We start from the raw sequence: 20,068 nt of genomic DNA on the forward strand, positions 1-20,068 counted from the left end.
CGATGTGATACGGCACGAAGCATTAGGAAGATGAGTCAAACACCTCGCACAAACCCTCAGGACAGAGTGTCATGGAGAAACTCCTGTCCCACTTTTTCACTCAGTGTAATTTATCATAGTGGTCTTCTCTCATCACTCTTTCTCCAAGTACTGAAACATGATAGTGACGTTTTCTTTTCTTATCTCAAACTAAATGGGTGTCTTTTAACTATTAAGGATACCTGATCCTGTGCCTGAGAGCCATATTGTTGCCGTTGAATCCAAACAAAATAAATGTTTATTCGTTATTCAATATGGGAATGTTCTATCTGCATGTTTAAACTCTGTTGAAATAAATTCAATGCAATTCATCCCAAACTATTTGTCCTGTAGCCAACAACCTCTGTCCCAGGATCCTTACATCACCTTAAACCTTTACGAATGGATTGTGCACTAACACTTGTGGAAGACGGACTACAGCATAACAAGGCGGGATTTAATAGATCAGCTTGCTTACAATCACTTCTGACTCCTTTCACTCTGATCCAGGATATTCTCCCAATCCGTAGGCCCCCACAACTCCTGAGCACTTCCATGAGCGATTGTGGGGAGTTCAGAAATGTTGGCCCGCTGCCTATCAGTGCAGCTGCGGGAAACGGGAGAGATGGGAGAATGACAAGCGGATTAAACAGGGTCAAAGGCTAAATCTCAGACCGTAATCCATCACAAATGACGGATTACCTGCCTCTGGGTGCAATCTCTACATCACTTTTGGGTTACCGATCCCAGACTACAGAATTCAAATAAATCTTTTCATTTCTGTGGATACTTTGAAATGCAACATCCATTGAAAACTAACCAAGGTGGATCTACCCTTGTTATTTCTCTCAGGGTAATTAGGCTAATTCATTGGCCTGCTAGTAAAGCTTTTTTATCACACGCGGACTCTCTTCCTTTCACACACATCTTAAACCTGCAACCTGAGAGATGGACATAAACCTCATCTCTCAGCACAAGTGTCAAATAGGATTGGCTACAGGCCGTAATTACCACCCCTCTCCCCCTCCTCAAAACACACACACACACACACACACACACACACACACACACACACACACGCACACACACACACACAGCAGCAGCCTTCAGTGCTCCTTCGACAGGCTCCCGGGGTGTGTATGTGTGTGTGTGTGTGTGTTTGGGAGGGGGGGGGCAGTTGCATAGAAGTCTATTGCTAAGACGGGACGCAACCTATTTAAGACAATCACATGATTTCACTGGGAGTCAAACTGGTCCGCGGGGGTCACTGGGTGGAGAGAGAGAGCGGGAGAGAGAGCGCGTGGGTTAAAGAGAGGGGGAGACGGAAACTTCGGATACTGGTCGGACCGTGTGAGTGCAACGAAAGAAAATGACTTGCCGGGAGAGGAAACTTTAGCCGCGTCGGAATTCTGCGCTTAGAAAATGAGCGGAGACCAAAGTGGCGCAAAAGTGTGAAGAAGTTTGCGCCTGACGCGCATTGATGCCTCGTTCAGCGCGAGTTCTGCAGAGCTGCTTCGGCTGCATTTGGACTTATTTATTTCATCCATTGAACCCATTGCCGCTGCTTGCAAGTGGTGGAACTTTTAAGCATCTGGAGGTGTTTTTTTTGCGTCAAGGTGACCCGCGTTTGCAGGGATGGCTTTCCGACGCGTTTCTGCAGAGTGGGGAACCTCGACGCGGCTCGTTTTTCACCTCTTTTGCTTTTTCACGCTGAGCCAAGTAAGCCCGTTGTATTATTATCTCCGCTGCACGCACGCACGTGTATGCATGCAGAGCTCGTAAAAGTTGTCACCGCTTTAAATGACAGAGAGCCGAGTTATTTTTCTCCACGGTTATTTGCTCGATACGAGTCATGTGTACGTGTCCTTCCTTACAGAGCGTGCTTTGGAATAATGGTGCCGACGGTGCGGGATCTCACCAGGAAGCATCGGCCCTGCTCAGGTCGCTCAATTTACCGCAACATACAGGTATGTCCGCCGAGCCGAACCCCCCCCCCCTCTTTTTGCACACTTCGTCGGTGCTTCTGCGACCATTTGTGTTTGTGTGCGAGAGGGAACTGTGATCCGCTCGGTGAGGTTGGTCTTTTCGTTGCAATGGGGTTAAAAGTAAAGTCACCCACCGCATCCACCGCCCTCCAACGGCCAGCAGCATCGGGCAGCGCTCACCTGCGCTGTTGTTGCGTCTCTCCACCGCTGGGGGGCGACCTGCAGCCTCACACGCAGCCATCGGCGTTCTGCTGCACCAGTGGAGCTCCACTCGGGGTGCGATGTAAAGAATAAAAGAATAAATTAAAAAACTTGGCACGGCAAATATCAGTATTTACTATAACGGGTCTATTGAATTGTGAAGCCCATTGGACAAAACAAAATAGGAAAGTGTCTTTATGTGACTTGATTGTAGTTGCTTAATAGCACAATGATCTTGCACAGCAGAACCTTATTGAAGGCCTGCTACGGCTGTTTAGTCAATTCAGCAATTAGCACGAGGTGCCGAAGCAAGACATTCATCTGTTCTTTGTCTGGGAGTGTAACCCCATGTGGTGTGCTGTGTCAGCAACTGCTTTGGCTGTGCACCCTCCTTCACATCCTTTGTTTTTCGTTTTTTTTATGAAAAGCCGACTTGTAAAACAAATGCCCATCAGAACTCGTCTCACTGGCCACACGAGGAGATGATATGAAACGCAATTGAGGGAAAGCCCTTACTTCTGTTTCAGATCCTCTCCAGCGAGCACAACTAATGCTCAGTATTCATGTTTTCCACATCCACAGATCTTTGTCACAGCAGGTTGGGAAAGAGCTCACATGTTCAACCTTTTGTTGAGTTTAAGTCAAAGCGCCCATTGGCTGGACCTCCTATCAGTACTAATGGCACTCAGAAGCCACTAAACCAACATAGCCACCACAGGATCTTGTCTCAGTCCATCAGACAAGGTGCATGTGTTTGAGTGTGTGTGTGTGTGTGTGTGTGTGTGTGCATGCTCCGTTCCCGCAGTATCTGTGTTTGTATACTGTCAGACATGGGTCACTGCAGCTGTTTTTTTTTGGTTTAGGGCGGCTAAATGTGTGTTGGGGGGTAGGGGGACAAAATGCCAAAGATTGACAACACCCTTTTCTGGTTTTGCCTAAGTGCTTCGGTGCCGCCACAGAAAATACTTGAGACTTGAAGTATGTGTTTGCTCTTTGCAGTCCCGTAACTCTCTTGGTACGTCTCCAATGTAACATTTTACGGGTTGATGGTCGGCTTTACATATGAAACATATGTAGACACAGTACTGCAAGGTGCCTTAAATAAATGCATCCGCTAATAAGCATGTGTCATGTCGCGGGGATAAGAGCTTTAAGTGTGCCTCAATATGCACCAAATAACCAGATTCAAACCTCAGACATGCTCACTGCCAGTGAGGACACCCACTCTGTCAAAAAGCAGGTCCAACTGTACTGTAAATAAGCCCGTACGGTTGCTTTTTTTTTTCTGCCCTTTAAGCTGATAAAGTGAGAGGTATCCTTCTCCCATAGAAATACTGGACACATTACCACACTTGCCTTTTTGTGCATGCAAAACGCATGGTCTGCAAAACCCTAAAGTTCCCAGGCATCTGCTGTCATGATTTCTCCTGGAAAACCAATTTCGATGCAGCGGAAGGAATCAGCTAGACTTTCGATTTGACCCTTGGAGGAAAGCCTGTTTCTGTGGCCACAAAGCCATTCGACATTTAAGTGGTCGAGAGGGCCAAGCCTGTGACCTGCCACCATCTCCCTTTATGACCTGCAGTTATTCAGCCCAAGCTGTAGTAAAAGACTGTAGTAAAACACAAGGTCAAACATGATTCACTCTTCGCTGATGGGACTGTGTTGGAATTGTCTAAAGCCCTTCCCTTTCTTGTAACTCTGTCTTGACCCTGGCAGCAAAAGTATATGGGGCAGGTCAAGGAAACTTTAGAAATGGAAAAGGTTGTCGTTTTTATTCAGACCACTGATGCAACCAAGGTAGCATCTGACACAGCGTGCTGTTTATCACCGTGTTGACCGATGAAGTTAATAAAAGGACTGACCAAAATGGACCATATGGTTCTTGCCGTCGCATGTAGTTCATTAACTTAAAGCATTTCTCAGCAATCTTATCCAATGTTTGATCCATGGTATCTCTATTGATCTTTAACAGCTGTGTCAAAAGAGGAAATGTTGCATTTCTCTCTTGTCTGTGAATTTAAATTCGGTTTTTCACTTGGAACAAACTTTGGAAACATCCAATAATCTTTAATTTTGTCTCTGCTCTTATCTGTCATCCAGAATATGAGCTTGTATCTCCCTATGAGGTCAACCCCCGGGGCGTACACATCTCATATGAAGTCGCTCACAACCAGCGCAGACGGCGACGCAGATCGTTGGCCCAAGATGCCGCCGGCTCACCAACAAACGACGCCGGCAGCAAAACGATCCACTTCCGACTGAGCGGCTTAGGGCAGGACTTCCACATGGAGCTGAGGGAGGCCTCAGAGAGCCTGATTGCACCTGGCTTCACCATCCAGGTCCTGGGAAAGAACGGCACAAAGAGCCTGAGGGCCTACCATCAGGACGACCTCTGCTTTTACCAGGGGTCGCTGAGGTCAGATGTCAACTCCTCGGTGGCATTGTCAACATGCGCAGGGATGGTGAGTCTGAACATGCATGAGTTGAGTTGCAGGATGATTTCGATGAAAAGGGGGGGGGTGTAGATGAGTCTAATGTGGGCTGGTGTGCAACAGGGTTGGTTCATTTGAAAGGTTTTTCTTTTTATATTTTGTATTATTTTTGGCAGCATTTGGATTGATGGCATTTGATTAGCAAGTGAGCACTGTAATTGCATCCAGTGTGTTAGAAGAATAGTCAGCCTCGGAGGCAAATGTAAAAAATGTAGCTCACCCTGGGACCGATGATAATACAAACACAGCATTCGTGTTCTTGTCACGCTGAATCAGTAAATAACTAAAAGCTATATAACACGTAGTGCAATACATCAGACGCCAGAAACGGATCTAATAGAAAAGAGTGAGAAGTGAACAAAGTACAAATGGAGGAGAAACATCTGGTTAGCCCCAGTCAGTTTGTCTAGATTAACCCTTTGTGTCATTAAAGGGCACTGGCCATTTTTACAACACATAAACAGTCATCACGCAGGCCTTTCACTACGTTACTGTGATCCTTTCACGCAGCAGTCGGTGCATTGTTGGTCCGGTCTGAAATTGACCTAAAACCCCCACTGGTACAGAAGGGAAGAAGGTTTCTTCTTTCCGTCTCCGTGTATAATTACTCCTTGCTCATTCAGTTTATATTGCAATTTTGCCAAAGTTATCTGATGAATTACTAATGAATGGAAAATAATGTCAGCGAAACCGCAAAATGTTTAATCAATTAGCCAAGATGATCTCAAAAACATTCCCTAGACAATGGGTAGTTAGGGTGGTAGTTCATCATCATATTTAGCATATTATACCATTTGATCATCTCAGTATCTTATTGGATCTCATCTCTGGAAGCAATACAATTCGCAGCTATAACCACTTGTACCATAAGGAGGCAACTGACACTGTATTTGCTTTTCTCACAAGGATTGTTGGGGTGCAACTTGTTAACATGCTTACTTGCTAGTAATATCCGTATCCAAACTGCAGCAGAGACTTTGGTGTTGAGAGGATCAGTTCAGAACAAAAGCACATGTGTTTTTTGTATTGGCTGATGGTGTTAAAACGTTAAATGCTAATGTGCACAGACTTGTTTGCAGTCCTTGGTGGTTCTCCTCTTTCATAAAGGAAACGTTATTCGTGAGAATTATATAACGTAGGGCCAAAGTTTAGCTGTTGCGGCCCACTTAGGCCACACTAGCCTGGACCAGAATACAATGTACTTCGTAAATATGAAGTAATCCGTACAGTCTTAGATGTACATACACATGTGTTAATTTATAACCGAGCAATCACTGGAAACTGGGCAGCAAGAAGACAAACTCCTGTTATGTGACTGTTTTGCACTTCAATGTGAGTGCTGTCTTCCAATTGAAGGATTGTAAAAGTCTCGAGAAGGTTCAAGCGAATGTTTTTGGACAGACGAGCTTTCCACTTGGAGGACCTTGTATCCGCAGAAAAACTGTAACTTTAGAGGTCCATTGCTGTGCCTGAGAATTGCCCTCTGAAAGGTCAAATTGTGGATGGCATATCTCATGGGATTCGTCTATTCTGTGTGTGTGCATCCACGTTTGTGTGTGTGTGTGTGTGTGTGTGTGTGTGTGTGTGTGTGCATGCACCCACATCTCCGATCCGGTTCCCAATAAAAGATTCAGCCAAAAGGTCCAGCGTTGCACAGACTGTAATTGTGGTTCTCACGACTGAGGCTGGTTAGGACGGACTTTGTCAATGCATCAGTGAGAATTATTTTCTAATGTGAAATACAGAATTGCAAAGCTATTTCAGAACACATGATATTTACACTCCCGAGGATGCCAAAGACAGTTAATATTTCTAAAAGAATGGCATATTCATATCATGACGACTAATACTACTAATACTGATGACTTTATGACTTTTTACATTAATATCTTTCATTTAATTGTTCATCATTGATCAAGTAAAGTACTTAAACTCACTAAGCATTGAAAAATACAATTTTATTACCTGACTTTAGTGTACTATTGCCCCAGCTGTTTGAAATGATTTGACGACAACTGGTCAAAACGAATTCAAACAAATTCGCCAAGCGTCCTGAACGCTAGTGGGAAACTTCGTGCCCAGGTCGGTTCTGTTTGCCAGGTAAATATTGACCGTCGGAACTCAGATCAATAGCTGTATCAGTGAGCGCACCAACTGCAGCGTGACACTGCTTCAACCCGCGTCCCACGTCAGCTCATTGTTGTCATTGTTTGAGAAATACTAATTACCGAGACCAAAAATGTGTACATCACAACAGACTCAGTCTGTTCATCATCATCATCATCATCATCATCATCATCATCATCCCAGTATCCCAAATATGGACAAGATATGAAGTATGGTGTTTAGTGTCAAAATTCATCAGGAACATCTTGTTTATTTTTGTTAACATGTGTTGGTGTGTTTATGTAAGCAGCACGGTTTGCTTACTGAGTGTGATTGTGTTGTAATAGGTCTCTTTAAACAATATATTGTGGTTGCTTTTTCATCTGTCAAGATAGCTAGTACTCAGGGAGATATTGTAAACTTACATTCTCTGCAGTACCTTAATTACGTTGGTTGTTGTAAACAATTCATCCTTTCAATATTGAGAAGATGCTGTTAAATTACATTTGTTTTTGTTAATATGTATGTGTTTGACTCATACAAACGCTGTCTGTATATTTCCTTGCGCTTGCCAGCAGAGGCAGGGATAGATAGATTAAGAAAAACAGAGAAAGGGATAAGAAATACCTTCAAGATGGGGCCATGGTTCCCTCCTGGCATTTTCAAGTGTTTAGGATTGTTAGGTTGTAAAGCCTATGAATAAATTGCCTATTCACTTTCTCTGTCAGCCCATTCTGTGGTTAGCGCCGCTTTGTAGAGAGTTCAACGACACAAATATTGTACTTAAGAGCATAGAATTGAAAAGTGGCAGGCCAATACCACGACTGTGTTCACCTTCCAATGGTTGGAGACAAACATGTGGAAGGATGGAGATCATAAAGCTGCATCCCTCTCCGTGTCAACTTTATGCTGCCGCATAATCCTCTTCAGTCTGGCTTTTTATGGGGGTGAGGGAGTTGAGGGGTGAGTAATGTGCCATACACGCGTTGCCCAGACTGAAATATTCCGACATCTATCGACTGCAGATATTTGTAGTCCCAAGAAAAGAAAGTGTGCTGATTTACAGAATCCTTTCAACTTCTCATTTAGCACAACAATGTGCCTCATACTTTGGTGGGACTCAAATACATTACCAACCATTACCATTTATTTCTGTTTAGCATGTACTGGCAACACACCTCTCAAACATCAGTGTGTTAGAATTGTCTATGTCAGTGTGTTGCATGCTGATGCATGAAGTCAAAATACCATTGAAATACCTGCTTCCTTCAGGGATTCTGTAAATATTCTGATTATCTAAATGTACTTCATGCTGTGCATGCATCAGTTTCTGTTTGTTTAATCCCATTTTACTCCGATTTCTAAAGCACACCACCTTTCTTTTGTCCTAAAGGGAAATGTTAAGCGTCCTCTTGACTACAAATCACTTGGAGGTCGTGTGTTTTCCTCTTGTAAAAGGTCGGGTGTGTTTCTTGCCTCGGGCCTAGTAGTAGTCATAATAATAGAATGTTTTGCAATCGTTTCTCCTCTGGGATTTCCAAGAATATACAGTGAGAGGGATGGTCTATTGATGTGATGAGTCTTTGAAAAGCAGTCAGTGTGGTCTTGGCTGCTTTTTTATAATCCATTTTCCAGCCAGATGTGGATAAGATCTATCAAAAGATTGGTTCTAGGGTTTAACATGTGCTCATTCTAGGTAGATTAGGCATTGAATCATATGCGTATGTCTCCGATATTGGGATTAACTCAGTTTGGAACTGTTTTTTTTCCCCCAAATTGATATAAACCCAGTTGGTCTGATGTGTTCTGGGCATCTAGTCAACAGATGACTGAGGTACTTTGTGAATTGAGATCACTAATTGATTATGAAATGGTGTCTAGTGCTGCAGTAATATGTCAGAGTATCACTTCCAATTTTCCAATAAGCCCAGTCAACATTGTGCCAAAGTTTTAGGCTGCCATCAACTGCTAGAAATGTATCCATCATGGAACCAGATAGCAGGCACCAAACGCAGTGAAGAGAAAAGTTAAAAAGAAATGTAAGGTCGCTTGGGAATATACATTTGGATTTGTTTTTTGGCTAAAATTCCTGGGTCACAACAGACAAAACTAAGGGTTGTAGTAAATGAATCATCTGTATTTCTTGTGTGCTTGGGCTGAAGAACAAAGTATACCACCATGTGTTTGGTCTCCATTAAGTGAAGTAACTGGAGGAAAGGTTGATGGAATGAAGGAGAGAACTACATGGTGCTCACCGTCAGGTGCACCTTGTAATGCTGAACGGAGTGCCCCCTCCTGCCCCCCCACCGCAGTTCCGTTTTCCTACCCAGCCCTCCTTTTCCTGTGGCTGCTTGTCTGGATGCGTCTGACTCCAAAGAGTCCAGCTGTTTACGCCCTCCCAAGTAGTGTTTCAGCGTTTTATGACTGCTATTTCCACCTTGTAGAATGGAGCGTGTAATCCGATGGCTACGGCTTTGGCTATTTAGGAAAGGCCCATCGACACACATACTCTGAGGAAGTAGCGGATCCATGTTGGTCTGTGTTTAAAGAGTTTGCAGGCTAACGACAACATTAAAAGAGTATCTGTTGGGTACAACGGCTTTCAAGCTTAGGAAGACAAAGAAGATGCATGTTGCTTAATGTAGGGTATGCTATTACATATGGTGTTCTCTCCAATTTCTGCCTATGAAGCTGCTTCTGCACACCAGATATGTTACATTTCTATTCTTTTGAAGAACACAGAACCTACCAGGCCAAGTTAAATGATACAATAGCAACATTCGGATTGGATATCTGAAGCACAGGACAAAAGCGCAAAGCTACAATTAGTTAAACGGTTAGGGGCAATGATCTAACTTTAGGGGAAACATCCCATCCAGTCAGTTTGACAGCAGACGCAGAGGAGAGGAAACATGAGGGTGTGTGGAGACACGTGCATCTTGTTATGCGTTACCAGTTTCACCTCACTAAGCAGGAAATCCCATAATTTGACAAAACTGTTAATTATGGACCAAAATTTGTGTAAAAAGGAGTTGTAGGGAATGGACAGTTGTCTGACTGCAGGCAGCTGAAATTTCATGATCATACCTGTTGACTTGAAGGGAAATTATTCCAAAGACTTTGGCTGACGTTTCAGACTTTTTGAAACCACGCCCAGTGCATGTTTCTACTTTGATAGTTTACTCTCATACTCTGAATAGTTACGTGCCCTATGCAGATATAGTATATACAAACAGCAAAAGCACAGCCATGTTTGGAAATTTCACTTGAAATACGCTTGAAAATAAGCCTACTAAAAGTAACACTGCGCTGCACGTGTCTTTAAAGGTAAATACATCGTTCTTCTTAAAGGCCGGCGCATGCTTCTGCTTCTGGGAGAAGAAGGGAGATCGCCGCAAACGCCGGTCGAGAGGTGCACAAAGTTGTGGAAGAAAATACGGGACAAATGTGTCCGTGATGAAAAGCAGCAGTGGCGATGCACGGGGCAATAAAGTCTATGATAAATAAATAAACAAATCAATAAATAGACGTGACTCTCTAGGTCGTCATTCAACAAAAACACGTTACTCCGCCTGTTGTTCTGGAGGTGAATTGCTCTGCAACACACGCAGAACCATGAATTGAAACGAGTGCGTTGAGGCAACAACGCAGACGCAGAAGCATGCGCCGGCCTTAATTCATATGATTTTTTTTGTATTTCTCGCTTCATTTTACTGATATTGGAATGAGTTGACCTTAAATAAGCCCCCGTGACAAAAACAACCTTTCATTCTTTTACTCGATTATCTTCTCCTCCTTATTGTCGCCAGAAATCTTTTTCTTAGTCACACGGCACCTATTTTCCACAGAGAGCTGCTTCAGGTCCACACTAATCAACGCTGTCTGAGACTTGAATACTTGTCTTTTTGTTTTCTAACTGGACTTAAAGATTGTATTCATCTCAATAATTACTGGGCCGAAAAAAGTGTGTTTCCGGCTGTGAATAGGTCTCCATATATATTTCTGCTTTGCTGTTTGGGGTTATCATTTGGCTGTCAAACACCAGTTTTTGTGCGGTGGCATATTATCAGACGCCGAGACACCTATAAATACCAACTGCTCTCCACTTGTGGTTAAGACACAAAAGTTAACGGTGGGATTCTCATAGCAGCCTGACCTTGACGATCAACTGGAATAAATTGGGTTTGGACTTCACGAGTCAAACAGATGCACACATACTCTTCTTGCCCTTAGATTATCAAAGTGGGACCAGGAGCATTTTTTTCACTGTCGAAGCAATTATATGATATTATTACGTTAATGCATGATCATTTTCTTTTGCTTCGCTCTATGATGAAAGCCTTTAACTCCACAGCAGCTTTGTCTTCATTCCACTGGTGTCCTGATGTGTAATCAAAAGGCCGGGGTGCTGAGTGACGATAGAAAGGGGCAAATCAGACGCGGAGATCATTGTAGCAACATTAAGCACATCACCAATAAAAGATTGACTGATTCTACAGTTAAAATGAGGCTTGAACGCACAAATCTGCAGACAGAAATTCAGCTGCACATGGATAATCTCCTGTCTTCCCAGCTCCCACGCTCAAAAAATTTTGTTCCACATACACACACATCCTCTTTGTGCTCTGTTGATACAGGCACACACACACACACACACACACACACACACACACATATGGATACACACTGACTCCAGGCCAGACACAGCCTCACAACTGCCACTTTTGTCAGCCCGTTCCTGTCAGCCGAGGACCTCACACTCGACTCTTGAGTGAACATTTCGTTTTTTGTCAATTGAACGTATTTTAGGGAAAATGCTATGTTTGCCAGGAACAGTTACAGTCCAAACACTCTGTGCCAGTTGTCTGTCCGCACAGATGTGTTGCGTGTTTGGAAAAGACTGAGGCAGACACCAAGAAATCTCCACGGAAAAGTATCTGTCTCCTAAAAAGACTGAGACGGACAGAGATAGAGAGAGAATAAGGTCTACTGAAGAGAAGCTGTGCTGCACCTTTACAGATTTATAATAGGCTTTCCCATAACTTCCCCTGGAATCAAAAGCATAAGGCGCTGGCACTTAAGGTGGGGCCCTCAGTGAGATACGTTTCAAGGTGCGAGAAGTATTCATTACATCTAAGAACTAACTTTAACAAAAAAAGCTTTTCATTTTCATACTTATATATTACTGCTAGGTTTCTAATATACGTGCATACTTACGTAGTCAAAAGTGTATCTGCAGACTAAGTAAGAAACGCCTAAACTTTGAGGACGGCAAGCGTTTACATTGTTTTGAAAAGAGAAACCTTTCATCCTCACATTTGTGGGGGGGGGCAGTTTCACAGTGACCCAGGAGAAAAAACATGAGTAATTACTGACAGACGGATTGGAAAAGCTGTGAAGAGTGAAGAGCTGAAGATGACAGTATTCTGTTCATACATAATAATGTGACTGCAGGCGGTTGGGTTAGTTTGCGAAGAGAACGTACCGGCTGTTTAGCACACCAACTCCAAAGCATATTTTGGGCTAAATGGATCCTAGAGAGACCGGCACAGTGGAGCTAACAGCACTCTCTGTTTTGCCTCTAGTCAGGTTTGATCAGAACACAGGATGCAGACTATTTCCTGAGACCCGTGTCCCATCGCCTGGCCCGGAGAGAGAACTTCACAGCACCCTCCGACCACCAGCCACACATCCTCTACAAGAGCGACAGGGAGCCCCGCGCAGAGCGGAGAGGTCACGGCCCCCGGGTGCTTCAGAAGAGATCCCCGGATTCAAGTCCCCGCAAATCACACGGCCACTTTGTCGCCAAGAGATCGGCGAACTCGGCGGCCGACCCTCGCGCCCACCCCGCCGTTCAGGGAGAGCGAAAAGGTGACATCAGCCGCGGTGACCAGCCGGAGCGTCATGGCCGCGGTCATCGTCGCACCAGGCGTCGGCTCGACGGCGACCGCACACACGGAGAGAAGCAGAGGCAACACTTCTGCGGGAGACGGAAGAAATGTATGTAAGGGCAATTTCTCCTTCTAATCCATGTGTAGCATAGTGTCATTATCCACTGCACTCTCAAATACCACTGAGATGCAACATTTGTGCAACATCTTGCCTGTGTGAACGAGAGCAAACAATATATGTGTTTTTACCGACTACAAGAAGCTATATTATAAATCTATTTTCATTGAAAAAGGACCCCACACTTTTGTGAAGGTTTGGATTTGTTTTTCACTTGATGACTAAAGTTTCTTCTTAAGAATATTATCTCAGTCTATGTTGACATTTGTGACGTGACCTGACGTGAAAGGTCCAGGGAAATATTTTATATTCACTTTACTCTGCGACAAATGTTTGCTCTCAGGGAATTACAACCAGATCAGTTAACATGCTGGTGTCACAGAGGTCATTGGAAAGCAAGCAGGCAGCGATGGGACTGGTACCACCACCATTACCTTGCAGGAATGTCTGCCCCCCTGGGAAAACACACTGATATTTACATTCTCATTGCATGATAACATTGAACACCTGTGTCATAAGGTAGGCAGGTGGGCACATTTGTTGCCCACCTGCTGTCCGCCCATATAAGCAAACCTTATGGCTTTTATAATTTATTGCAGCCAAGCTGGAAAGGTTTTGATGACTTGGAAACGTAGAGGAGAAGATTTTAGGTGATAACGTTGGCTACATTAGTTTTTGCTTATCTTTGACTTGTTTGTACTGTTGAGGCGTAAGGATGGATGTTACACGGGTTTCCAAAGGGGACTCAGCTTTCAAGGAGAGTCAAAAACCTTTTTGGAAAAAACAGCTGATCTTATCTCAAAAACACTTGTCTAATTTGTCTAGGTAATAACTGCAAAACGCATTCATAAAGCAGTTGTATATAAGAACCTCTGAGTGGCCAGCTGCTCCTATTAATAATGTATTAATAATAATCACTTTTTACAGTTTATCTGTGACACCAGTGACTGGTGTGTAGTGACAATAGAAAGTAAAAGTTAAGGATAATCAGCTGCGGGAAGGAAGGAGTGTATATTTGTAATACACCCCTGTCCTTCACTCTTGGTCACTATACAGTGTGATTCTATTCATGTTGACTCTGCTGCCACAGTGTGATACACATCATTTCACTCGGTTTTTCTAGTTGCAGAATATTGTTTTTCTTTCAAAACTGTGACACTGTGATTTGGTTCACCCCCATTATTTTAAATCCTGTTTTATTCAGACATGCCAAAACCGCCGGAAGAAGATGCCTTCATCCTTCCGGACGAGTACGAGATCAACCTGAGGAACAAAAGAGCGGTGCAGAACCAGGCCAATCAGAAGCTCAATGTGGAGACGCTGGTGGTGGTGGACAGGAAGATGATGGAAAACCACGGTCACGAGAACATCACCACTTATGTTCTTACCGTGCTTAATATGGTGAGGGAAAGTGTTTGTGTTCAGCACCAATTAGCCACTGTTAGCATGCTAGCATGCCTGACTAAGAACACGATTAATGCTGCTAGCGAGGCCTGCTCAGCCTTTTGAACAGGAAATGTGATGTAGGATAAGTTTTTCGACTGGCTACTCTGACTTTGTCTTGAGCTTCATGCAGGGAAGAAAACCTTCAACACATCATATGAAAGTGTATTAGAGAGAAAAGCCGGGACTTATTTCCTCTCAACACAAAACGTTTTGGCCTGTTAGACAATTGCTAAATTGTCATTATGTAGCATGTAATAGTCAAACATCGGCAGAGATTCATTTGGAAGCCCCGCATAAATCGGTTTAAAGTATTCCTTGGTTTTAGGGTTTAGTGACTTGACACCCGTGTCTTCCATCCTCACTTTTCCAAATGAGCACATTCAAAAACATGAAACTGATATCTGGGTGAGATCATTGCTGCGACGCTAACAGTGTCCGCCGTCCCTCTCAGCTGATCCGCGAGCAAATTCCGTCACGGTCGTTTTGCTACTTAATGACTGACTGACAAATCCAAAGATAATCCGTCTATTTTGAAAACATCGTTGCCTCTAGTAGAAATCCAAGTTGGAGCAGTCACAACCCGCCTCAGAGGAGTCAACTAAATGCCGTATGGAGTTTCACAGAAAACACACAACCCCTCCTCCCCCCTTAACCCAGCTGCCACCTCTCATGGGTCTCAAAAAGGTTACTTAATATTTGTCAAAAGTCAAATCTGATACGCCCTTCCAGCAATTGCGAAGATTTTTGTTTTCTTTGTAAGTGGGTGGACTTCAATGGCATTAAAAAAAACCTCTTACCATGGAAGTGTTATCATAAAACACTTCATGTAGCACTTCATAGTGGAGCTCTTTGGAAACTGTAGATGGATTTCTTCTGTGAGATAGTGAAAACACAGTGATTCACTGGAGCCGTTGGCTTTTTCAAATCTGGAGCTCTGTCAAACAATGGCGAGGAGACCGTAGTTTAAGTTGGGGTTTCGACCGCCTCTTTGACCGATGTATTAAGCCTGAATTTGGTAACAAACCACAGCCATGTGGTTCCCATGAGTCAGCGCAGAGGAAGTCCAAACATCAGGAACATGGGGAATTATTGACAGTGTTAAAATTAACGGGCGGTTGTGGGGGAGGGGGACTTGCACCTGAGTCCACTTTTGAAGTCTAGTGTTCTTGTTGACGGCCAGATACCTGTGTGAGATGAATTGAGAACAGCAGTTGTGGCTCTCATACCTTAGTGATACCCCTAACCAAACAGGTGTGTTGTCCTATACATTTGACATAGACCGCCCTTTTGTCCACATAGTGAAATAACTCACTCTATAGATCCTGAGTATAATAAAAGTAAGATTAAGACTCTATTTGGATTTGGTAAGCTTGGCCCACAGCTCTCATTGTGTCAGTCCAGATACCTTCTGAATACTTCAATCAGACTAATCATGCTTAATCATAATAATCTTAATCATGCTTAATGCTAGTCTGCATAATCAAGTCTGAAAACAGAGTAGCGCCAATCTAATCCAAAAAATACACAGAAGTATTATATGCTCACCTCCCCCATTCAACAGGTCGGGTTTAACTAGACGATGCCTTTGTTTGGTAAAACACATTCTTGGAGCTGAAGTAATAAGGCAATTGTAGACGGATTAAAGGCATTTTTGTAAACAATAGTTGTAATAACATGTGATAATTTATGTCTGCTTGCCCTAGGTCTCCAGTCTCTTCAAAGACGGCACAATAGGGGGGAACATCAACATAGTGATTGTTGGCCTTGTGCTTCTGGATGAAGATCAGGTGAGCATTTCAAAGCATGTAAGCATTTTCAGGTGAAAACACTTAGAGATGTAATAAAAATCCACTTACTCAAACAGTTACACTGTGACCGATGGCTGATTGTATTGGTGGTTTTAGTGGTTGAAGGTTCTGAAGATTATTATTTATTCATACTGTTAAAAGACTTCAGGCACCAGGGACAGTTTGTGAGCTTCAGACCTGAAAGGAATGAGAAAAGGAACAGATCATTTGTTTGTTTGTTTTTCTAAATGCCTGAAGGTCCAGATCTCTTCGGGCTCCTGGGGTTGACAATTACAGTGGTTAATTATAGGGTGTGCATTTCCTTGGATCCTTGCCAGATTTAGGAGGGAAATTATCTTTGAGTGCGGGAGAATGAAGGATACTTTTAGTACAAGAGAAAAAGAAGGCGAGTCGAACAGGTGGGGCACTGTCAACCAAGAGTCAAGTAGACCGGGGCGAACGGCTTCTGGTTTCCATCCACCTGTGATGTTAATAGATTTCAATCTCCTTTAAGAGGCAATTATCCCCAGGAACCATGCCAAAAATGGCAAAAATGTCCCAGATGTTTATCTTAGAAACACTTATACAATCATTGTTCCCTCTCACATCTTCATATTGCTATAACATATGTCTAAAGATACAGTTAATTGAATGTGAAGAATAGGGGCGGATCTGGTAACCAGATTAGCAATAAATGTCATGTTGTGAGGTGGTTTGATTAAGATCTGTCACCGCAGAGGGAAGGGGGAAAAAAAAGTCATTCATCCGACCAACTGTTTTATCATTTAAATCCGTAGCACTTTGAGCTCACGGCTTCCTTCCTTGAAGACAACATTGTCTGTCTTTCTGGCTCCTTTCGTCTCACAGGACGGCCTGGTGATCAACCACCATGCAGATCACACGCTGAACAGCTTCTGCCACTGGCAGTCCACTCTGGGCGGCAGACAGGGCAGACACCACGACCACGCCATCCTGCTCACAGGACTCGACATCTGCTCCTGGAAGAATGAACCCTGTGACACTCTTGGTAGGCGACACCCGCGACGTTAAAATCAGTTTAAAAAATGGCCATTTGAACCATTTTGTAAATACCCGCAAAAGCATGGACAAGAAGAAACTCTAAATCAGATGTTAAGATGATGACAATTAGGAAAGTATTTTTTGTCACATAAATGCCATCTGTCGGTTGTTTATTGCTGTTGAAAGGAGTAAGGCTCTCTTGCGGTCTTTCTCTGGGGAGAAGCCACACAATGTGAACCAGCGACATATCAGCCAAAACAGAAAAACCTTTTTCAATGTCAGAAGAATATAAGAAAATGACACGTGGTAATCGTGTTTTTACTGGATTGGCAGAGCATTCAGAAGGTGCTTCTTGGCTATTAGGCCTTGCTTACTTTAAACAAACTCAAGCTCAGTTTGTGAGCGTGAACCAGCTAACAAACTAACTACAGCTTGTCTGTGGTAATGACCATGCAAACACGTTACTGTCTTGCCCACTGTGAGAAAAACCTTCCATTTTGTGTCCCAGAGAAACGAGTTCTTACTCAAACACACACAGATGTACAAGAAAAGCCACATTCCCTTCAAACCCCAGATGTAAGTTTTGACTTCAAAGTGTTGAGGCTAGCATTAGCCCTAATTGTTGCTATGAAAGCCCAGTTCAAAGGTCTGTGTGCGTCTCTTTGTGTTTGCAGTCAAGACCGAGTTGGCTCTGACTAATTCTAAAGAGGTGCAAGAGTCACCAGTCGGTATACAACACAGTTTATTTGCATTATTGTTATTGTCCCATTGCTGTTTTACTGTATAATACCACTAGTCTACCTCTTCCCTCACCCCAAAAGGGAACTAAAAGGTAGTTCACACAGTCAATCTGTCTGCCTGTGGTTAATATGGTTATTTACATAAGCAATGTACATGGGAAGATTACTTTAGGAGTTCTCTTCCTTATAGCGAATGACTTTGGGCCGTAAAATAACAAAACATCAGGATAAACTCTCCATGAGACACCGAGACAAAAACATTAAGAGCGGCCCCCTTGGGCATTATCCTTTTTGATTCAGAGCCAGGGGGCAGTTTGTGTGTCTGTTGGTATGTGTGTGTGTGTGTGTGCGTATGTGTGTGTGTGTGTGTGAGACAGAAGAGGAATAGACAGAGAGTTATAAAGGGCCCTGCCGAGTAAAAGGGAGTTTAATAAAGAATGAGAGATGTGAGAAAGAAGTGGAGACGGATAGAGAATGTTTTAAAGGTAGCGGGAGATCTAGGAATGTTTCCATGGAGTCCCGTGTTTTCACACATGGAGGAGGGGTTTTAACCCAGTTTTGGTGTTTGATTTTTAATGTATGTGATGTGAGGCTGCGGTCGGTTTTGGGCTTTTCATCTGAGGAAATCCTGTTAAAGTTAAGAGGTCCGTTCTGTTTAGTAGGATCAAACACAGCTCCACAGTGGTTATTATAATCAATCAATTACCGTTTATGTTGGAACGGGAGAAGTTATCGTTAATGGAATAATGTATTATAATAAGTGTGATGTAACATTTGTGAAATGATATCACTGGTTCTGCAGGTTTTGCTCCAATTAGTGGGATGTGCAGCAAGTACCGGAGCTGTACCGTTAATGAGGACACGGGCCTGGGTCTGGCCTTCACTATTGCCCATGAATCCGGACACAAGTAAGGACTTCCATCCTTGTCGTGAGCGCATGATGACAAAAATGAAAGTGCTGAAAATGATGTCTGACCATGATCCACGATATCAGGCCACAGGTTTTTTTTTTCTTGCATCGCTGTCATTTTATCTCCATGTGCAAGAACAAATCCCCGTAGTAACGCACTGTTGGGCTTTTTGTTTGCTCCTCCTTGACACAAACATGTACGTGGCACAGCCACCTGTCTTCTAATGTTACTGTTGAATGAAATAATATCAATTAATTCAAATGGAGCACTATGATGATTTGATATGTTTTGTACGCGCCGCAGTTTTGGAATGGTCCACGATGGTGAAGGAAACGTTTGTAAGAAGTCAGAAGGCAACATCATGTCTCCCACATTAGCGGGTCACAATGGTATCTTCTCCTGGTCTGACTGCAGCCGCCAGTATCTCAGCCGCTTTCTCAAGTAAGCACACGTTTTTCCTCCTCATTCAATGCTTTCGTTGTTTTGCAAAAAACAGTGTTAAAATAATGCATTTAAGAAGCACTTATTCTTAAATATGCCATTCATGGATATGACCTCTTGAAGATCACGTTTACACCATAGAAAGGTTCAATCACATCCATATGGCACATGGATATTGAGAAAGGAGTAATTCTCCATGCCTGTGTTCACGGAACAAAGACATAAAGCACTGTTTCGGTTTATAAAGCAAGAGTCCCTCAGGTCAAAGCCATTTTGAACATGCAATTTTGTTTTTATTATTCCTCACGTGTTACTGATAGAAAAACCATGTCAGCAGCGGACATATCAGTAACAACTGCTGCTCTGATCCACAGAGCGGTAAGGGAAAGACTGCATCTATGTTATAACTATTATGGGACTTACTTTTTGCAACAGCAAGGACCAACAGGGCCTACTGAATATGAGTGGGAGGAATATATTGTGTAGCTGACATTGCAACTAAGTAATATGTGGTGCTGCTATTCTCCTGTAAGTGTTATTTTACAAACTGCATAGACATACTGTAGGAATGATGTGTCAACGTATGTGTGGGAGAAAGGGTGTGAGGGGGGAAAGTCATGTGTGTGTGTGTGTGTTTGTGCATATCCTTGCATACAGCCTGCTCATCCATGTGAGGGAAACAAGCATCACAGACGTAGCGTCCATGTGTCTGGCTGTGTTTCTATGTGTCTGTGCGTGCGTGTGAGTGCTTGAAAGGAGATAGCTCAAAGCCAGCGGCCGCCACTAAATTTACCAGTGTGTTAGCTGAGCGGCCCGGTCTCCCCTCTCAGAGCGGTGGAGACAGACGGTGTATTTCCTCGCTGAGTTATTAGAGCTGGGCTGACCTCACTCTTGTTACGCCTGTCAGCC

At 43.4% G+C, this 20,068-nt stretch overlaps 1 protein-coding gene across 1 annotated transcript in view; it reads left to right on the forward strand.

The window, feature by feature from the left end:
• Positions 1-1,249: 1,249 nt before the first annotated feature.
• Positions 1,250-20,068, forward strand: part of adamts16 (ADAM metallopeptidase with thrombospondin type 1 motif, 16) — a 43,583-nt gene continuing 24,764 nt past the window's right edge. Inside the window, exons 1-9 of the mRNA XM_040166359.2 lie at positions 1,250-1,737; positions 1,895-1,985; positions 4,308-4,669; positions 12,391-12,805; positions 14,019-14,215; positions 15,964-16,047; positions 16,915-17,074; positions 18,610-18,715; positions 19,022-19,159. Of these exons, the coding sequence (XP_040022293.2) occupies positions 1,654-1,737; positions 1,895-1,985; positions 4,308-4,669; positions 12,391-12,805; positions 14,019-14,215; positions 15,964-16,047; positions 16,915-17,074; positions 18,610-18,715; positions 19,022-19,159 (1,637 nt within the window). The 5' untranslated portion in view covers positions 1,250-1,653. The remainder of the gene's footprint in view (positions 1,738-1,894; positions 1,986-4,307; positions 4,670-12,390; positions 12,806-14,018; positions 14,216-15,963; positions 16,048-16,914; positions 17,075-18,609; positions 18,716-19,021; positions 19,160-20,068) is intronic.

Source organism: Gasterosteus aculeatus, chromosome 20 (assembly GCF_964276395.1).
Source record: "Gasterosteus aculeatus chromosome 20, fGasAcu3.hap1.1, whole genome shotgun sequence".
NCBI classification, from domain to species: Eukaryota; Metazoa; Chordata; class Actinopteri; order Perciformes; family Gasterosteidae; genus Gasterosteus; species Gasterosteus aculeatus.